This window comes from Salminus brasiliensis, chromosome 16 (genome assembly GCF_030463535.1).
Source record: "Salminus brasiliensis chromosome 16, fSalBra1.hap2, whole genome shotgun sequence".
Taxonomy (NCBI): domain Eukaryota; kingdom Metazoa; phylum Chordata; class Actinopteri; order Characiformes; family Bryconidae; genus Salminus; species Salminus brasiliensis.
Window position 1 is genome coordinate 19,440,643 of NC_132893.1, and position 11,626 is coordinate 19,452,268.

At 41.4% G+C, this 11,626-nt stretch overlaps 1 protein-coding gene across 1 annotated transcript in view; it reads right to left on the reverse strand.

Moving 5' to 3' along the window:
- Window positions 1-11,626, reverse strand: part of frem2a (FRAS1 related extracellular matrix 2a) — a 99,835-nt gene that overhangs the window by 6,618 nt on the left and 81,591 nt on the right. Inside the window, exons 15-17 of the mRNA XM_072658071.1 lie at window positions 10,083-10,214; window positions 6,279-6,610; window positions 168-360 (exon numbers count right to left, since the gene is read on the reverse strand). Of these exons, the coding sequence (XP_072514172.1) occupies window positions 168-360; window positions 6,279-6,610; window positions 10,083-10,214 (657 nt within the window). The remainder of the gene's footprint in view (window positions 1-167; window positions 361-6,278; window positions 6,611-10,082; window positions 10,215-11,626) is intronic.

Here is an 11,626-nt window from a genome sequence, read left to right on the forward strand (position 1 = left end):
TGCTCAGGTCAGTACTGCACAATGATACTGGAGTCATATCAGTGTTGGTGCAAAAAATGCTTTAAAACAGTAATTTACAGTGTAATTAATTGGTATTAGCAGTATTAGCATCAGCAGATAATGTATGTACGGGAGCAAATTAGTTAAAGCATTTGACCCAGACTTGCCTTGTATTTCCGCTTGTGGAGGGCTGCCAATGCCATCCTTCCACAGGATGGCGGTGTCGTACACGAAGGTGAGCCGCAGTTCTGACTGTAGGTCAAAGTGCTGCCAGCCACCGGCGCCCACAGGAGAATGAAACACGTAGGAGACGTGGAGGGGAATCCGCAGGGTCACGTAGGACTGGACCAAATTCAGCACCTAACAATGCAATCACAACAAAACCACATTGAAGCTGAACAGGAGGTACGTACAGTACATTATTGACTTATTTTGCCCATAGAAACTGCTTGGGAGTTGAACTTGCTGTCTTCAAAACACTGTTGTTTTCCTCTCATTTCGTGAAACACAAGTTAATAGTGGAGTCTGCCGTTCTGAGGTCGATTTACTTGAGTAGTTCTACTTGTTACACTCGGCCTGTGTCCACATAAGACTCCCACACCTCACAATAATAGACCTCTGCTCATCACTCACCTGTGTGTCACTCATCTGAGTGATTGTCACTGCAGATATGTAGCCATACTCAATGTGTTGCCTACTGGCTCTCGTGGCACAATATTAACGAATCGTAACAGTTTTATCCACACGCTCTGTTCATGTGACATCCAGATTGAGATTGAGATTATTAGTGTAAAAAGTAACAGCATCAGTAAAACTGTACTCCACACTGCTATGGTTAAACTTTGGAGATTAATCTGCAGGTTCGAGGGTTTTCCCGAACTTTGGGAGGCTCGCGGATCACGGATTATCTGTGACCTGTTACACCACTGTACTGTATGTATGAGTTTGGTCCTAGAATGTGACCTAGAGTGTGACCTTTCATATGCTTTGAGGGCTGGATGATATGGTAAAAATGTTATATCATTAAAGACATTTTCATGATACATTTATTGTGATATTTTGTCACGCATATAAAATTTAACAGTAGATGCAGATTTAAAGACTGCTATCCAAATACTCTCCGAGCTGTGCACTGCAGTCTCCCATTACTTTTAAGAACACATCTGCTTTGCAGAATTGATGGGTCAATTGGTGCAAATTTTACAAATCAACAGAGAATAAATCAGGGGAAAGTGTATGAATCAAACAGACCATTGACATCATGTAAATAAAATTATATATAAATATTTAGATATTTATTTATCATGATGATATTTTCTGTTTTATTTTGAGGTCACAAATAAATTTGCCAGCATTTGATACACAACCTATTCCTCATAATCAGTTATATTTGGATGCATATCATTATTAGTAGTAGCAGTATTATTTTAAACTGGGTTGAAAAATGTATTGCGTTTGAACAACAAATTGAGAACTTTTTTTTATTATTTACCAGCAACATCTGTAGCATCTGTAATGCGTGCACACTTTGTTTACCACTATTGTTAATAAACTGTTGGTACTGGAAACTGGAACTCTACATTTTCATTTGTTGCAGAGATGCATTGTACATACATCATGTGAGGATCCTGGCCACATCATCAGTGCTAGCATCTGGGGGTCAGACATCCTTGCCCACGCCACCCAACCAAGGTTGGTCAATTCCTGGTCTGTGCCTAAGTAGTCAGCAACAGATTTCCTCTCTATATTCAGAGCCATCTTGAGGCTTTGTTGCTTCAGCTGACTGGCTGAGAGAGCCTTAAAATGGCTCTGGATGATTACTCTAGCTTTAACTCTTTCAAACAAAACACACAGCCTAAAATTGTGCCCCACTCTGCCATCTCAGCAGTCCTACAGACATTTGTCTAATGCAAAGGCTAAAGTCCACTAGAGTGCGCTACTGGACAGCGTTTTTCTACCAAGAGCACCACATTAGTTCTGGAATCCCGCCACTGCAAAAAGGCATGAATTAAATAGCCTCTGCTTTGTCAGAGAAAAAGGATTATCTGTCTCAAAGTATAATCTGGCTTGATTGAAAGAAACATTTCCTCATTTACATACTCAATTATAATCAAAGTACCATGCAGTGAAAATCAGCCCGCTGCTAATGAGGATGGCCCAAACACCTGCTGGCCTGGAATTACTCAAGAGGGGAAAGAAAATCCCCATGAAATAAGCCAGCAGCTCACATCCTGAGAGAGAGAGAGAGAGAGAGAGAGAGAGACAGAGAAAGAGACAGAGAGAGAGAGAGCACAGCCGACTGCAGTTTGCATTCAAGCGACACGGTGCAGTACCCTTAGCGGAGGGAGCAGGTCAGATGGAAACGGAATACTGACGGGCAGCACAGCATGCAGCAATAAGCCCCCCTCTGTTCCCCCTGGGACTGATCTGCTTTAGCTAATGAACTGAAGACATACTGTGGAGGAGAGGTTTGTCACAGAGTTAACTCCGGTGTGCTGAGGCTCGACTAATACGCAGAGGGCAACGAGAGAGCTTTTAGTAAAAGAGGGAGCGAACACAAAAGGGGCGGCGTGACTCTACAGGTGAGTCTTTTCATCAGCACAGCAGTTGCTCGGTTACACGAGTGTCTGTTACTGCACCTCAATTGGGAATTATAATACCTGAATGATGTGACATTGTGCTTTTTTTTAAGGAGTCAAAGGAAAAGAACCAGAAAAGAGATTATAAGCAGCAGTTATTACTGGAGGTAATCAGCATAGTGTAATGTGATATTAAGCCTTTCTTGCTGTCAGCATATTGAATCAAGAGGAGAAATTATTTGGAAGGTGTAAATTGCTGCTGTCCAATGAGTGCTGGCTTTAGTTTTTGCCATCGTTCGAACCCTAAAGCTGCTCAGTGTACTGTGTAAATAATTCTGATTCTGGATGAATAGACCAATAAAAAAGCTTGGAATAAGCTCTTATTGTAAAAGTTACATAGATATTTGCCTTCTCCTGTAAAGTCACCATTTTGCCATTTTGGAGATACATGTTTTTCACTGGACAGCGACGATATCCTAAACCTTACATCTACAACACATCTGTGCTTGTAAGTATAAGTGAACAAAATACATAATGACTGATATTATTATGATAATTTCTTTTTACAAGCACAGCGGTTAGAGCTCCGGGTCCTTGATCACAGGGTTGTGGGTTCGATACCTGGGCTTGGCAAGCTGCCACTGTTGGGCCCTTGAGCAAGGCCCTGGGCACTGGAGTTGGCTGCCCACTGCTCTGGGTGTGCGTGTGCTCACTACCGCAGATGGGTCAAATGTGGAGGACTAATAGTGCAGTGACAATACATGCACCTCTACCTGTTTTACCTTTAGTGAAAATACACACTGAGGATTCAATACTTAAACACACACAAGATATTTACACAGGAGATATTTACTGTAGGGAAGGACTGTAAAAAAGGGCGGGGAATTGTGGGCTGGAATTCAGGGGGGCTTCTGCTTTGTGGTAGGCCTTTCCCCCTCAGGAAGGTTAAAAGGGAGGTGACGAGGTGGTGGAGGGTTGTGCAGACTTGTTGTAGGCATGTGAACAAGGATGGGATTTGAATGACGTTAGTTTGGGAGGAGGGGTTTCAGGCACGTTCCTCCTCCCAACATTTAGTTCAATTTCAGAACTCCATTTACGTTTAACAGGCGATGGCTTAGGCAGGTTTTTAAAAAATAAATGAAACATAAATACAAACTCCACTCTACAACAACTAGAAAAGTACCAAAAATGACTAAAATAGACAGCTATCATAGAGTCATACTGATCTAAACAGTCGTCACACAGAAACCTGCAGCTCACAGTTCCCTGGCTAATCTACCAAAAGTTAGGAATGTAAGCTTGCACATCCAGCATCAGCGCTTTCGTCTCAGTCGTGTAATAAGTTTTGGCTTTCACTGGAGCACGAGGATAAATTGTGTACTACTGTGAACTACACAGTTATGTCTGTAAACTACACTCCTATAAATAAAGGTGCTTCATGTGGTTCTTTAAACAATGCTACAGATGTGTGAACCATGTCTGTAATAGAGATGCGTGAGTCTGTAGAACCTACATTTGATGTTCTTTACCAATTTAAAGTGTCTCAGTTTTTTTGTTTTACCTAATTTACCTCCACAATTACTCAACCCACTCATTAGTACTCTGCCCCTGTCACATGTAATGCTCCCAACACTGAGAGGGTGAGGAGTGACACATGCCTTCTCTGACACATACGCAACCAGCCACCAGCTCTTAGTTACCGCTCGACCAACGCGCTTGGATGATAGTGTCAATTGTGCCCTCTCAGGCTCAGGCTGTTGATGGCAGGCAGCATGACCAGGGATTTGAACCAGCGCTCCTCCCATCATAGTGGCATTGCCTCAGTTCACTGGACCACTTGAAGCCTGTACAAGTGTGGTGTGACACTATGGCACTTTACAGCATTCTGTCAGCGTAGCCTTCAGTGCTTTGTAACTATATGAATGAAAGACAGCAGATAATAGACTGATAAAAGGCTTTCGAGCCATGCTCAGGATCCAGTGGGAAGTTATCAGAATCAATATTGATGCGTCTACAGAAGAGAAGTGGGACTTGCACAAGAAAAGGCGCAATACCATCTGAAAAATTGAGACAATGTAATTATCTGCACTGATTCTGTCAAATAAGAATAGAAAGGGATAACAAGCAATAACAGAGCACAGCAATCATCACTTGCTCAGTTCTGCATCAGACAGATTCACATAGCATGGACAGATTACATCCTGACATGCTTCTGATCTTCACACTTTGAACTGGCAAAACAATCACACATCAAAGCCACTTTCAAGGCAAAACCTTCTATGAAAGTTACATTACAGCTAGAAGGAGTGGAGTCTGTTTCAATAGCATTTACTATCAATCACTGTTTGCTCGTAACTGTGTGATAACAGCAGTTTTAGTGTTCTGCATGTCACACTGTACGAGAAAATACAATTAAATCTAGCGTGAATTCTACATACACTGTGTTTAAAAGTTTGTAGACACCCTTTCCAATAAATACATTTAGCTACTTTAACCCCTTAAACAGCCTATGGACTGTCTGCAGCATAAGACTCTCTGAAGCACATAAACATGAACCTATTGGCATGCTGTAGCAAATTCTACAGTATAGAAAGTAGAATTCAACAGCTCAGCAGCCTTTTGTAAACAACAGCAACGGTGTCCTCTATGCACACATATCTTCCAGGTTCTCGTATACCAGCAGATCAAATTCTGGGATAACAGATATAAGGTAACAGAGCAGTCTTGTCATAAATCGATGAGGAAAAGTGAAAAGTAGTGTCAGTGTGGTTAGATTAATGGTATTCAAGCTTTAGCCACAACATTGAGACCAACTCCAATGAGTGCAGAAACAAGGAGGTGGTTTTAATGTTGATGGCTTATCATTGTAATGTGTATATAAATATATGGCTCTATTGTCATCAAGCTGCAGGGCAACTGATTATAGCGGTGTACGTCATGGTGATGCACTAATGGTGCTGATGCTGGGGAGTCAAACAAGCTGTGTGTTTTCAAACTAGCTAGACGTTTCTCACAAATTGGAAGCTGGACTGCCGGTATAGTGTCTGAAGGAAACACCTCACAGACCTAGCGTGCATAGAGCCTATTCTGCACTAAACCTGGCTCCAAAATCTTGTAGAAAACCTTCCCTGGACAGTAGAAACAGGTGCTTTAACAAAAGCAGGATAAACTCTTTTTTTAATGCTTATGATTACAGATAAAATAAAAAATAAACAGGTGTCCATATACGTTTGTCTATATAGTGTAGTATGTGAGACTAGGAGATATTGTTGTGTCATGTTCAAGTGTGCTGTCCAGACTACCTGACAATTCTCTGAAGATATCCCACATTGGGTAATCTGTCAACCGGTGTGAGTTGTGCATCATCCTATGCCGTTTTCTTATTCTACTGGTGGATAGTGGATGGTGTTAGGCCAGAAACATACTCATGGCATGTACACAAATGCAAATGGCAATGGCGTACAAACTCAACGTGGGTTCTTACGTTACTGTGGCGGTTAAACACTCTGTACTCATTCAGTTCATCTTCTACTCGCTTTGGCATGCCACTGTATACCTGCTTCAACTGCACATATGTAGATTGCTCTATCCACATAGACCCAGCATTGCTTGAACACGTCCCAAAGCGTCAGGATTTCATGTGCTAATACCATCAATAACTGTAACTGTAACTCTGCTATTTAAGAACTGGGTTCTCACCTGGCCGTCTGTGCCGATGGTGCCCCCGCAGTCAGTCAGCAGCTCAGACATGTCATAATATGTGACAAACTCCCACAGACAGGCCTCCAGGTTGAGGTTCCTGTAGAAGCGCAGTGTGCTCTGACCCCGCAGGGGGGCGCTGTATTGGTATGGGGAGCTCTCTCCCACGCTCTCCATGTTGCGGGTGGCCTTGGTCAGAAAGCCGTGGCGGGTGGACACCTCGTTGAAGTCCAGCAAGTTGGAGCAGCGGTGGTTGCCCACGCGGCTCCCGTCAGGGCTCAGAGTCAGCTCGAAGTTGGACAGAGGGCGAGTGGAAACCACAGGCAGCATCCCTGATGCAGAGGGATGCAAAAAGAGTCAGTTTTATAACCTACACAGTCTATATAAACTCTATGAGAGTGAACAATGGGCTTCATATTAATCTCAGTCCTGTTCTGATACACTTGACTTAACCTACAAAGGTCTTGGTAATTGCCTGTCTAAGCAGGTGTGGAAAAACGGGGACAACTAAGGGTGCATAAGACTCCTCTAATTATTTGCTACATGTACCTAATCTACTCTTAAGCTAATTTGGAAAGTACACCTAATGTACAGACGCACTGTGTAGGTGTTTAATTACTATATTTTAATATTGGAATGCTTTGAATATTAAACCAGTCAACTGTATGATCATATTTGCTAGCGTGTGGATTGCCTTTGCTTAATTGGTAACAAACACATCCACCAACCCACTCAACCCTGATGAAAGATGTTATACAACCAGGATGAGGTTCTTAATGAGAGTGAAGGTCAGCAAATTCTACAGTATAGAAAGTAGAATTCAACAGCTCAGCAGCCTTTTGTAAACAACAGCAACGTGTGTCCTCTATGCACACATATCTTCCAGGTTCTCGTATACCAGCAGATCAAATTCTGGGATAACAGATATAAGGTAACAGAGCAGTCTTGTCATAAATCAATGAGGAAAAGTGAAAAGTAGTGTCAGTGTGGTTAGATTAATGGTATTCAAGCTTTAGCCACAACATTGAGACCAACTCCAATGAGTGCTGAAACAAGGAGGTGGTTTTAATGTTGATGGCTTATCATTGTAATGTGTATATAAATATATGGCTCTATTGTCATCAAGCTGCAGGGCAACTGATTATAGCAGTGTATGTCATGGTGATGCACTAATGGTGCTGATGCTGGGGAGTCAAACAAGCTGTGTGTTTTCAAACTAGCTAGACGTTTTCTCACAAATTGGAAGCTGGACTGCCGGTATAGTGTCTGAAGGAAACACCTCACAGACCTAGCGTGCATAGAGCCTATTCTGCACTAAACCTGGTCTCAAAAATAAGTCCAGTACATAATTAGCCTTGTATACCTTGACGACTGCTTGTTAACTTGCCCCCTTGTTTGTTCATTTATTGAAAATGTATTTGTAAGTTTTTATTTCATAATTACATATCACGCCTGTCATGCAAAAGCCTTGTATTCATGGGTGTTTTTCTTTCTGATATTTGGAAGTTGTCCTTCACATTCTGTGATGATGAATGGAACAGTGGAAATGCTTCAAAATGACGTGGAATTAAAAACATTTTACATTGGCTTTTACATAAAGTAGCCATTTTGGAGATACAGGGTTCTTGCGTGACAGTGACATTCTGTATTTTTTGATCTCCCAGTAAACATCAAACAAATACTGAATGACCATTTGTTTCCGCACAATTTATCAACACTCTTTACCAAATCCATCAATGGAAAAGGACTTCTGTAGTAGCACATAACGGGTGAGAAGGGTGGCGGACCCTTCTCAGCACCGCAGTGGCATGGTAGTTTGTGTTGCACTTGTATGAGTGTATCAAATAATCTGGTATTAAATAAGCTTGCTTTAACCTTACTAATTTATGATTATCAATGATTAGAGAGTTCAGAGCTGGGTAGACCGCTAACAAAAAAACACTGTACTGCAGTACAATGAACTTCAACCCACCTGTGGCAGTGAACACAGACACTAACAATAGTAAATAGGACACTAGTGAACAGAGAACAAACGCCCAGAGCAGTGGGCAGCCAATCAACACCCAGGAAGCAATTGGGTTTTAGGTGCCTTGCTCAAGGCCCCCTTAACCCATGCTTACTGCCAGTCCAGGGGACTGAACCTATCTATTGGTCCTAAGCCTGCATCTCTAACCTTAAGGCCACAGCTGCCCCTAAGTTATCTGACAATGTGGGCAGCCTGATAATGTAATGCCCAACTAAATATTACTGAATTATATGATGGCTGTGCCACCGTACATTTTACATTCATATTTAGTGTAGCATTACTGTAGCAGGCTGTTCTACAGTGAGGAAACTGCACTGTGAAAAGAGCTGAATGTTCCACATTTAATACAGAACAAGTTAAAAGGTGAAAAATAGCATATTGAGTAAATGTGGATGGAAAGCCTGAGGAATTGTTTGGTGAGTTTATATCTTATGTGACGTTACAGAAAAATTGCTGAGGTTGCAAGACAAACACTACCTGAGTTGAAACTGGTGGACTGTGGCGCTGCGTAAAAAATGAAAATGAAAGCTTCTATTCTCTGCGTTGTACGGATGCGATACATCAGGCTGACCAATCACAGCTCTGTTTGTCATGGTTGCAGACCAAACAAATGAGTATCGAGACGTCAGCACAAAACACACAAAATCTTACAAGACGAAAACCTCGCTGACTATAAAAATGCAGAGTTTAAAGAAAAGGTTTCATTTGATAATATTGCGGAGTGCAAGTGAATGGCTGCGGAATGACGGTAAGCAGAGATAACCCACCCGGCACCAGACGTCTTTTTTTCAGATCACACATATATCCCTAATATAGCCATGAAAATAATTTGCTGAAAACGTCTGAACATAATTTTTGCTGTTCAAAAACTTCTACGACTTATTATACTTAAAAACTTATATATAAAAATATAATTTCCTCTTGGAAAAAAGAGACATGTGAAACAATCCTTCTCTGACAGCAGTAGAGGACCACCTCCCAATGCAGAATGTTTAATTTAGTCTTTTTCTAGACGTCTTTTCAACGACGGCTGGGCTATTACCTTTCACTTGTGCAAGTATCAGCCTTGTTAAGACGTCATGTGAAGTCGTCTTTTCAGCGTCCTTTCAACAAGTTTTTGCTGGGTGGAGTTTCTAGCCCCGCTTCCAGAGCACGGAAGGCCGAAAACACTTCAGACGTAATGTGAAGGTTCCACTAAACCCACCCCAACACATTTTTCTCAGCATGACCCTTTACAGCCGAGACACTCAAATCAAAGGCTTATATATGCAGAGACTAAGGTTTGTAGAGAACAATAATCAGTAATAACGGACCCTTAAAAGCTCTCTCCACAGGTAGATTTGGACTGTGATTTCAACGCCTATAGCTCACAAAGAAAAGTGTTGCCGGTTGCCATGGTGTTACAAGATAACGAACAGCTGTAAAGTAGAGAGGTGCGGTAAAGTGGAATTATCCCTGCTATTTTTAGGCCCCTGTCTAGCATGTGGCCTACATTCCAGCCTTGAAGCAGGCGAAAAAGTAACAGATGCTGGGCTGATTATGACAAGGTGAGTTGCAAATTTCTCTGTTGTCTTCCAATCGTCGTTAAAACAACACTGTTATTTTCTTTGACTTAAATTCACCTTGACAACCAACGCAGCATGAATCCAAGACTAACGCCGGCCTGTTCCTGTGGGATATTTGAAGAACACGTTAGCTGGCATGCGGCTTGGAGAAGAAAGCTGTGTTAAGGATGAAGGGTGGCAGGGAGACAGACAGACAGGGTTTTATTCGCTCACCATCTATGTGGGGCATGGTGACACTAAGCTTGATGAGGTTGGCATGTTCCGGATCTTCTGCGCCAGTGTAGCGGAGCTTGGCAGAGAAAGGCTCGGCCCCCACTGTGCCCACTTTGCGAGGCTGGCACATTCCTGCCAAGGAATATCAAAGAAAGTCATTAGCTGACTAGTTATGATCACATAATCACCCCAAGTCCTCCTGAAGTCGCAGTGTGCAGCCCCCAGTCATGCGACGAGGAGTCCAGTCCCGGTGAGGAGTGCAGTTCAAGTGAGTCTAGGTGTGAATCTGATGCACAGATGCATTATGGGTTCTAATCCTAGGCAAGCAGTCTGACAGAAGTTGGAAATCATTTTCATGAACAGATGGCTGTCGAGATGACTTTTGGTGGGTAGATCATATTAAAACATTCAGGAATGATGTTGAATTTCTCTCTTGATATGGTGGCACAATATATTGGCAATTAATATTTTTGCAGTATTGCACTGCTTATATAAAAAATTCTGAGATCAAATCTTATCTCAGATGTTCTCGGATGTCCTTGCTTATTGTTGTCCTTGTAAGTTTTCATCACTCAAGGCATTCACTTGTCCTAACAAATATGAAGAATTCTCAAAAATCTGTTTAGCAATATGAGTTTTAAACATCCCAAGGCGGATCTCAAACGTAATATGTGGCAAAAGGATTTTTATGATTAGCATTTTTTGGTACCTAACATAGAATATATTAAACATGTGAATGTATTAAAGAAATATTTCAGCCTTTTCCAGCTAATAATGTAGGGAAAAGCAGGGCGCCAAATAAGGTGGGGTAAAATGTAACTGCTGGTCATGCTTTTGGCCAGTTTGTTTCTTCAGAACACCACCATTTGAGCATTTGGACTGTCAAAGAAATATGTGCAGTTTAGAAATGTACTATTTTAACCCTTTAAACCCTAAATGCCTGTCTGTGGGCCCATACCTTGCGACATATGCATCATTAGTTTATAGCAGTTACTAAAGTAATTTATAGAAATTAGCTAACAACTCTCAAAACCCCAAGAGCTAGCCAGTCCAAGTTATACATACATATATATTACAGCCTCCACACACTGGAGGTGAAACAGTGGGCGGTATCCATGTTGCCCATGTAACATACAATAGACATAAAATATAGAACAAAAATCAATATATATGTATAATAACTGTATTAAACAGTGCTAATAGTTGCTCTTCTACTTATTTATTTTTTCAAACACACATTTTGTCATGTTTGACACAGACACTTTTCTTTAATTTAAACTAATATTTAATAATTATTTGGATATTATTAGGCATTTAAGTTGGGCATCTCTTGTCTCAAATAACATACAATAACATACAATAATTGTGTTTGTGTCCATTTACCTAGACTAATTTGCGACAACTAACCCCTCCATCTCTTAAAATGAACCTTGCATATGGGATAAGTTGGTTTTCAGTTACTCTTAATATGAAAAAAATATCAGCCGACAATTTTCATTTTGTAGCTGAGATGTGGAGGTTTCTTTCTAATAAAAACCTAAAAC